At 41.2% G+C, this 9,885-nt stretch overlaps 1 protein-coding gene across 2 annotated transcripts; it reads left to right on the top strand.

Moving 5' to 3' along the window:
- Positions 1 to 1,070: 1,070 nt before the first annotated feature.
- On the top strand, positions 1,071 to 6,245 carry dtx3l1 (deltex E3 ubiquitin ligase 3L1). Of its 2 annotated transcripts, none has more exons than XM_038722944.1 (5): positions 1,071 to 1,215; positions 3,265 to 3,347; positions 3,443 to 3,594; positions 4,756 to 4,967; positions 5,930 to 6,245. In XM_038722944.1, exons 2-5 carry the CDS (start codon positions 3,266 to 3,268, stop codon positions 5,997 to 5,999), a joined length of 516 nt encoding a protein of 171 aa, XP_038578872.1. In that variant the 5' UTR covers positions 1,071 to 1,215; position 3,265; the 3' UTR covers positions 6,000 to 6,245. The 2 variants fall into 2 exon arrangements, with proteins under 2 accessions (XP_038578872.1, XP_038578862.1); XM_038722934.1 differs by having other exon boundaries at positions 3,265 to 3,356.
- Positions 6,246 to 9,885: the final 3,640 nt, after the last annotated feature.

The following is a 9,885-nucleotide window of genomic DNA, read 5'->3' as shown; positions in this document are numbered from 1 at the left end:
CCTAAGAGAAAATTTAAATAAGTGCACTAGTGTAATAAGATATTTTATTATTATTTAAACGGTATTTGAAACCTAGATCAAGTAATTTTTGTTGGTAATGCTGTAGTGCTTGATATCAGTGCATGCAGCAAAGTTACTTCTGAATTAAAGTTTAAAGTTTATTTATTTTGAGTTAAAGTGATTAAAGTTTGGATCACGGTGAAATGTTTACACATCGCTCACATTAAAGTTAAATTATCCATTTTTGAAAGAAACAAAGAAAGTCTTTGAAGGTAAAAACACTCATTAGGTGAGAATGAGCACAGACAGTTCCACTGCATAACAATGGAGGTCCCCTCTTGGATAGGTAGCTATTGTTTAAGGATCTAAGTCCCCTCTTGGCAATTTCTTTAAAAAGCAAAAAAAAAGCAAATTTGCAGTAATATTATGTTAAAAGACAGTAAAAGTAAATTTTGTATTATATTTATTTTACTTCAAAAGGACTAGAAACACAGGTCCACACTTGGCGGTTTACTCCGACGGTGCACTGTTGGATAGGTAAGCGTGTGTGTGTGTGTGTGTGTGTGTGTGTGTGTGTGTGTGTGTTGGGGGGGTGGGGCATTGTGACTTTCTTTGTTTTTACACTGAAGCACTTTGTGTTACATGGCTGTCTGACAAATGTATGAAAAATGCTATTCAAATAAAGATTGACTGATTGATTCATTGACTGCATTGGTTGGGAAATCATTCAGGTCTGGTGGCTCCAGCATGAAGGGATTTGCATCAGAAGAGGATGAGCACCTGAAGGAGCCCCTGGTCTAGAGGGACATCTCCTCCCAATGATCTACTACTCGCTGCTGAAACCTTCATATTTGTTAAGATGGTTTCAGCCACTGAAATGTATGAAGAACAGTTCATGTACATGATTTGTATTTCAGCCCATCCCTGCCTGCCACGGAACTCTTCAGACAATAAAAAAAAATTATTTCTAGTTTTTATTTCCTTGCTTTCTCGCTCTCTCTCTCTCAGTCCCCATCAAAGCTGCTACACCAGTTGAACAGATCACTCAGCAGTTGCTTGACACGCCCATCTCTGTCCCTCTTCCTATCTCTGTGTCTTTGTCTCTTTCTCATGTCAACATGAGCTGACGAACAGCTGAACTCCAGGACTGCACAGAAGCAAGACAGAAGACAAGGATAATTTCACTAACCTTGGAGAAGACCAGCATTTCAACAGGTACTGCTGATCAGCTTTACTAGAATTTAAAGTTGTTTGTGTGTAGTGTAATCACACTGCTGCTGTGCTGTCAGGAAGTTCTCAACAGCACAGCTCCATTTTGCCCCGTCAGCCTCAATTAACTTTACTTTTCTATCTTGGAAGGACTTCCAAGTTAATGACTGGCGTCTCTCCCTCTCTCAAAAATGCACACCCAAATGATGAAGGGTATTTAATTGAAGCATTTGTGCTGCAGCCCTTTGGCATCTTCTAACCACCATACAGACGTTTTAAACCTGCTGCAAAAACTAAATGTTTTCATCGCACATGACGACAGACCTGTTCTTTTAGAACGAGAAAAGCAAATGATAGTGAAATCATATGCAGCTCCTGGACCTCCAGGCCTTAGTGGAATCCCAGCACAGAGTCAGACCAGTGGAGTTGAATGGCGTAATCAGCCATGGCAGCTAACCAGCTCGTGACAGGAGCTCCCTGTGTTAGCATGCTGACAAACTGGATTTCTGCCCTCTCCCTACAACAAGTTTGCTCTTCTACTACTGAAGACATCCAAGCTGCACTTGAGGTATTTCAGCAGACTGAGGGTAGCTCTCAATGATTTATGTTAGACTGTTTAACTTGTGTTTACCTAAATTTACTTGATATTGTGTCATAACTGTAAATTGGTATGGGTGGAACAGAATTAAATTTCTTTTTTGTAACCCACAGATATGATCTAACACATATGGTCCAAACACTGCAGCACTTCTGGTTTGGGGCTCATAGTTTCATGATAAAATGATATCCTAGTCACAACAGTGAAGGGACATACATCTTTAGCTTTATTATGTGTGCTGCTGTGATTTGCATTTTCATTTACTCATTTAGATGATGCTTTTATCCAAAACAACTTACAATTGCTATATATGTCAGAGGTCGCACACCTCTGGAGCAACTAGGGGTTAAGTGTCTTGTTCAGGGCCACATTGGTGGATGTGTCGCAGTAGGAACTGAATCCAGGTCTCTCACACCAAAGGTTTGTGTCTTGTCTACTGCACCATAGCCACCATATTGGGTGGCAGTGTAGTCTCCAGATTGCAACTGAAATAACCTTGTCTTGGTTTGTCACCATCAATGGGGGATTATGGCCATTTTCTTTTTTTTAAAACAGTATGATGGAAGAATGGGACGTGGGTGGATGTAGAAATGTATACATGTAACATGAAGTAACTGAATAATAAATGATAGAATGATATGAAAGTTACCATCCCACCAGTCACACCTTTATTCATATGACCGTAACCACCTGAGGGTTGTGTCAGGGAGTGGACCACTGAAACCTAAATATCAGAGTCTCCAGCAGTCATGTGAACTGAGGCAGCATGTTGTTACATTTGAACTAAATTCCAAAATATAGACAATTCCACTTTGAAATGACTGGGTTTTATAGATAATAGTCTAAATACCCACAAGTAAAACAATGGACTCAGTGGCTCATTTATTTAGGAATGAGCAACACAGAAGCACACAGTGTGAATAAAGATGGTTGTAACACTAGATTTGGAGACAGAGGCCTGAAGATGAGATCATCTTAGTGTAATCTCCAGTTGTCCACCCTTGCCATTATGAAATGTTATTTAGGGATGGAACCCTTTGTTTCCTTCCTGCTTTTGACTTCCCATAGAGGTATTCAGTGCTTGTGTTCTGCACAAGAGACAGATTTAGGAAAGAATGGTTAAAACCAAAGAGCAGAGGCAGAGATATCCTGACTCAGCCTCCCTTAAGTCCATAGATTGGGTCAAGCTCCAAAAATGCTGGATCCTACATTTTTCATTAGGTTCTCCCTACCCATGTCTTTCCAGCTGTACATATGACTTTGATGTCTTCAAGCTCAGGCTGAGATACCCCTGGTGACACAGAAGACATTATACAAGAGTTTTCACAGACTGAGCAGGACCAACCACGATGAAGGAACTGCCCCTTTAAGCTGCAGTACTTTAGATGATGCACTCATTGACTGCTCTTTGTGGATATCCTCAGCAGTCAATCTGTTTCCCTCTCTGTGCTTCCCAGCATGGGCTCTGGCCAGAGCAGCGACAAGTTCCACTGTAACCGCTATCTGAACGGACAGGGTCCCCCATCACTGGTGCAACAAGGTCCTTCATGTACATACACACCTACTCCTCTGTGCATACTCATCTTCTGCTCACTTCTGGATCATTTGACTAAAACTGGCCTGCTGTCTGTGCAGCTAATGAAAGGGTGAATGGGATGCACGATGCAGTGAATGGCTGCCAGCCAGAGGGCCAGATGACCTGGGTGATCCTCCACAGAGACCTGCCAGGGTTCCCTGATGACAACACTCTTCAGATCAACTACATATTCGCAGATGGAATACAGACAGTAAGCTCGGCTAAAACCACACTGTATATCTATTTAAATGGTTAGAGTTAGTTAAGTCAATGATCTACTATGTGCTGATTCCCTGGAATTCTGTGAAAATCACCACCCAGACCAGGATTAATTTATAGTACACATTTTAGCATGGGAAAAAGGTTTATGTGCATAAGAAGTGTTTTGGGTCACAAAAAAATGGATTAGTGTGAAAACTAGTTTATTCCCTAACTAGGCAGCTAGGCTAGGCTAAAACCTTTTGGTGTGTGCGTGTTTTTAATGTTCAGAAACAGTGTCTGTTTATTTGTTTGGTATGTATTGCTAAAATTTACATGTAACAGGCGGTGGTGATGGCGCAATGGATAAGACACATCCTTTTGGTGTGAGAGACCCTGGTTCAATTCTCCACTGTGACCCATCTACCAATGTGTCCCTGAGCAAGACACTTAACCCCTAGTTGCTCCAGAGGCGTGTGACCTCTGACATGTATAGCAATTATAAGTCGCTTTGGATAAAAGCGTCAGCTAAATGAATAAATATAAACATGACGTATTTTAGTTCCTTACAGTCAACACATAGGATCAGTAGTGGCTGAATTCATGGTATAAATACTATTGGTGTTGTTGCATCACAGAGATCCAAGACCATAACAAAACACAGTCCCCCACACACCATAACATGCAGTCCTGAAAGCAGTGTAAAACACTTAAACAGAAAAGGATACAGTAACTTGGAGGAAAATTTCATTTGAATAAAATAAAAAGTGAAAGAGCTCTGAGCCAAGCTCCGGTTTCTGTGGGGACCCTGGTAGCATTCTTTCTGCAAAGAAGCTGCTGATCTGGTTCGTCTGGTTAGCAGAGCTGCAGTAAGAGGGGAAACTCTGAAGCAGCAGACACATTCATGCTACAGGAGGAGATTTGACTGGGATATCATAATTAGGGTGACCATATTTTCAAAAAAGAGGACAGTGGGGGCAGGAGGCAGACAGACACCCGCAGTGGGTGGAAGGTTGGGGCTTGTGGCACCGTGGCAACGTGTATGTTATCGAACTTTAATAAGGGCTACGTGTGGTGTTCTAGATTGCTAGCACGTCACACCACTGTAGTGGAGCAAAGCATAATTGTTGTATGTAAATAGAACCCATAGAGACTGAAACTTGTCTTCTTGCAGGAGAAACACCCTCACCCTGGCCAGCCTTACGCAGGGCTGCGGCTCTGTGCATACCTGCCTGACAACCGTGAGGGCCGCAGGATTCTCAAGCTGCTGGACAAGGCCTTCAACCAGCAGATCCTGTTTTCTGTTGCCACCAATCAAGACGGGGAGGACGTGGTCACTACAGCTTCCATCCCCCTAAAAACACAAGCAGACGGGGGAAGCAGCGCGTGAGTAAATATTACAAGCACAGTCTTCTTCTGTTGGCCCCAGGGAACTGCGCAATACTGTTTAAATCAAGGTTGATATAAATTTTACAATTAGAGCACTTTCCTGCATTTAAAACAACATTTAAACCCCCCTCTGAAAGGTTCACATCGTTTAGTCTATACCTGCAGTAGGGTGAACACTGGATGTGAGCTTTGAAGCGATCTGTCATTCAATAAAATCAGAATACCAAAAGAGAAAACCAACAGAGGGAAGCAGCTGTGACTGTTGTGTTTCAGAACTGTATACATACAGTTTTGGAACACAACAGTTAGCTAATACTATGCTGCTTAGTCTGCCTTCAGTTTCAGAGACAAGCACAAAGGCTGGATCATTTGCAGCTCCGTCATCACCATCTTCTCATGTTGTCTAACATGACACTAAGCTGACACTAAGTCACAAACAATAATTTGGTCACATGACAGACCTTCAGTGTTATTACCTCCAGAGCGCTTGCAGACAGCAGCGGGTGGATATGTAGAGGGTGGGTAAGTGCACTCATGTACATACAGGATGTGTCTGTGTTTCACATATGCAGACTAGAGCACCCGTTAGCTGTTGCAGTGGTGTGCAGTCGCTTCCTACAGTTGTTTGTGGACAGAAGCAACTGATGAGGATAGGGTCTTGTCAAGGCTATCCAGATTCAGCTCAGCAAGATTTATTCATGACATGTCAAGTACAATATGGACAGATGAGCTTTCTGCCATTCTAACTCTGACACGTTGGGCAATGTTTAACAATCTGGTAAATGTTAATATTTCAATAAAACAAGGTTTAGTTTTGCTGCTAACTTCTCCAGTAAAGTTGAGTGGGATGGAGCATGGATATTTTTACTGCTTTCAAAGGACAGCCCAACAGCAAACATATGAGAACCACTGCTAAATGCAACAAAGTCATTGTCTCTGTGTAATTTGTGTTCTTTCAGTGATGGCTACCCAGACGCTGACTACCTTAAGACTGTGAGAAAGCTACTGAAGGACAAAGGCATTGAATAACACACTTCTGGCTCAACAAATGAAGGCAGAGCCAGGGAACCTGTGCCATAAATAACTAGAACCTGTCTGTTATAAAAAAGGTACTTCGATGTTTGTTGTTGTGTAATCTTGTGTAGTATAGTGTGAATGTATCCTGTGCATTATTACATTAATGCAGTTCTTACACTTGAAATGTATTTATTATAACTTGTATTAATTCCAACTTTTGGTGGTGTCTTATGTGCAATAACATCCTCCTTGTGTAAAGCAATTGTGTTATTGTATCATTAGAAAATGTACTTTTTAAACCCAGAATATGGAGTCATATTATTATATTTTATATATCCCTATATGAGTGAGGTGAATATTTCATTTATTTTTAAGCTGTACAGGGAACCATCTGAACTCCACCTGCTAAACACAAACATTAGTTGATACAGGCCATTTCTTATGACACACACCGTGTTTAAATTCATGGATAGACTGAAAGTATTGTCCTATTTTTTAAGTCTTCCATTAAGTCACAGAAATTTTGTGATGATTTTTTTCTGATTTTTGTTTAATAGAATAAAATTAGAAAATGATAAATTGTGTGGGACTAAAATAATAATTTGCAATATGGCATAAAATGTCTCTCTGGAGAGAAATATTCATGTTTTAACAAAAAAACATTTAGTAAAGAAGACTAGTGACTCTTGATTCTGAGAGGCACTGATCAAACGTGTGGATGGTGGGCTCAGCTGAAGTTGGGCTGAGAAAGAAAGAAAGAAAAAAAAGAAAGAAAGAAAAAGTGACAGCAAGTAAACTGTATTTCTATATTTTAAAGCCAGAGTTTTAGGTTATTCATAGAAATACAACAATAATGCAAGGAGTGGCCAAACAAAGACAAATGAAACTAAATCTAAAAAGAACTGTTGGAGTATAAATAATAAAAAGCTTTTTCAAATGTGGCAGTCCAAAGAGTTGGAGCTAAAACAGTAAGAGTGTGATCTTAAGCCTGCACCGTGGAACTGTTAACAGCATTTGGTTTTCAGATCTGAGGGGTCTCTGTGCAGGATACGTGGTTAGAAGAACTGAAATGTAGAGCAGAGCCAGATCATATAGGGATGTGAAACTAACAGAATCTTAAACTGAATTCTGAAACGAATAGTCAGCTAATGGTATTCAGCCAGGACTGGACAGATATGTTCTCTACATCTAGTGTTTGCTAGAAGTCAGACAGGCAACTGCTGCATCATTCAGGCAGGTAAACAATGAATTGTCATGGTTACAATAACTACGTGGTTAAGGTTATGTAAGGAACAGTCCTGGGGCCGTATTACAGAAACTTCCTAACCAGCAGATCCTATCCTAACTGCTTGGTAACCATGGTAATAAGGGTTAGGAACTGTTTCCGTGAAACTGTTGACACACCTCCCCTTCGCCGACTGTGCAAGGAAAGGGGGAGTACACAGACAGACAACACAAAAACCAAAACACACCAAGCATCCTGCAGTCAAACAAAAGGGAAAAATAATCAGAACTCACGCATACACATACCAAGAGCCTAGGGCAAGGGGTCAAGGCTTGGGGATCGTGACAGCACAATAACATGTAATACATAACATTTAGGCTAAATAATTATGTTTGGGTGTGAAATTAGCCTCCTGCTCATCCACTGATCTCTTCTGGGGAGCTGGAGAGATCGCGAGGCAGCACAGCAGCGCAGCCAATGCTGACACAAGATATGCCCATAACAACAGAAATTAAGATGAATTGACAAGATAAATGCAATGATTTAAATGCCTGGACTGTTACAGGAGTAAACGACACAATACATTTATCTGAGAAGATTAAGAAACGTGAGTGTACGAGGGCACATAGGGAACGGTGAAGTTAGCCTTGCTAGGCAGAGTTAACATCAGCCTTGCGCGGCCACAATGACACCGCATCCTCTGACAACCCTGGCGTGTTAGTAGATCTTGTTGCCTCACTACACAGTGTGTTGGAGGAGCATCTTAAGACAGGCACCTCAAAGACTGCAAAACGAACTTTTGGACTGCATGCTGTCACTTCTTGAAGATTACATTCTGGAGGAAGAAAAAATGCAGATTAACTTGCTGTTCAGGCAGATGAGACAACTGACATTTCCACCCACTGCCAGTTGGTGCTTGTGCTATGGTACATCATCAAGGAGAACAACAGCTCTGTTTGCTACAGAGGTAAGCTGTATAGTTTATAGACAGCTCTAAAGTGTGAAGATGTAGTTATTTCCAGTGGTGGACAGTAAACTGAGTAGGCCTACTGTACTGAAGTACAAATTAGAGGTAACCTATTAGTACTTTACTTGAGTGTTTTCTTTTCATGCCACTTTCTATGTTTATGTTCACTGTTTATGTTTTTGTATATTAATATAATATGATAATATAATATTGGCATTAATAATTTCTGAATAGTTCACAAAGCACTGGTATCCTGCAGTTTGTGTTAAATTGTATTGGAATGGTTACTGAAACTGACTGGATATGGAAAAAATGAAAAGGACTTGTGGCTTTATAACAATGTCACAGAATTTTTTTTTATGCCTGTTCAAAGGGAAAGGGGAGACTTTGTACAGCAGAAAGAGGGCTTTGTCACTTCAACTTAAACAGATGTCGTGTTGTTGCTTTTCTTGGGAGGACAGTCTTTCAAGAACAGCTACTCACCTTGTGGTCAGATTGCGCTTACGCGTCCGATCCCCAGCTCCTCTAGCCGTCGTTGTGTGAGAATGTATTAGTTTCTGTTTCTGATGTACAGTTGGCGTCTTGAATGGCAGCTATTGCCATTAGTGTGTGAATGGTGTGAACATGTGGTGTAAAACGCTTTGAGTGGTCGGAAGACTAGAAAGGCACTATAGAAGTACAGAGTATTTAGAGTGTCTGTCGGAAATTTATGACACATCTAATTTGCATGGCCACCTCATCCATCAGACGAAATACTTTATTGATCCCCCACTTTTTAAGTTTTTGATCATCATCCTGATACCATCATGATACCATCGCTAGTCAAATAAAAGTATCCTTTTATTACCAAATGTGTGGTTATTACTTGACTGGGTTATTTTGAAGACGCTTATAGTAGAGTGGAAAATATAGTGCGAACTGTGTTCACCACTGTAGCTAACTTGCACATGGTTAAATGGATTGCCGTGACGGAGCTTCTGACTCCACCTGACAGCTGATGCTGGGATGTGAATGACGGGTTATAAAGCCATTTTAAGCTAATTAGTCATTTGTGATTTGAGGCTATATAAATAAAAGTGACTTGACTTTACCAAACTGCACTACTACAGTACTGACCACTGCATCTAACAAATCAATAACATTGAGCATACTGACCACAGTGAACAGGAAACCCACTCAAGACAAAAATCTTGTGGCGAGGACCCTCCTGCACAGAGCCTGTTACTGAGGAAGAGGAGGATGGACAGTGGGGGTGCATCTGATGGGCAGTCAGAGCCATCAATGACAGCAATGTTGAGAATCCCAACACAACTTAAGACCCTGCTAAATCAACAAGCACAACCAGGAGCATCCCTGGGGGTTTCCTGGTCCCCTTCCTCCAGGTCACACGAGGACAACTGAACGATCTCATGACAAACTCCACCCACTGACGAGGCCATGAGATGTTGATGAAAGCTCAGGAAAGTTAGCACTAAGTGGAACATCCATACATCCATCCATCGTCAACCGCTTATCCTGCGTACAGGGTCGCGGGGGGCTGGAGCCAATCCCAGCTGACATCTGGTGAAATGACTAAGTGGAACAATTTTCTTTTATGAAAAAGATACAAATGATTTATTGTAAATGACCTGTGCTACAATACCATGTGTTCTTTTCGGGAAAATATCACATTGTTATTTACTCTGTGATTCCCACTCTGATGTAAA

This window comes from Micropterus salmoides, unplaced genomic scaffold (genome assembly GCF_014851395.1).
Source record: "Micropterus salmoides isolate LMB-PRFRI ecotype aquatic unplaced genomic scaffold, ASM1485139v1 Ms_hic_scaffold_1, whole genome shotgun sequence".
Classification (NCBI taxonomy): domain Eukaryota; kingdom Metazoa; phylum Chordata; class Actinopteri; order Centrarchiformes; family Centrarchidae; genus Micropterus; species Micropterus salmoides.
The sequence above is the reverse complement of the archived record's forward strand: the minus strand, read 5'-3'. Positions and strand labels throughout refer to the sequence as shown.

Excerpts from the sequence above, each read along its gene's own strand:
- dtx3l1 (XM_038722934.1), top strand. The coding sequence starts at position 3,266 with ATGGGCTCTGGCCAGAGCAGCGACAAGTTCCACTGTAACCGCTATCTG. Across the intron at positions 3,595-4,755 it reads TCGCAGATGGAATACAGACA|GAGAAACACCCTCACCCTGG; the intron begins GTAAGCTCGGCT and ends GTCTTCTTGCAG. Across the intron at positions 4,968-5,929 it reads GCAGACGGGGGAAGCAGCGC|TGATGGCTACCCAGACGCTG; the intron begins GTGAGTAAATAT and ends GTGTTCTTTCAG.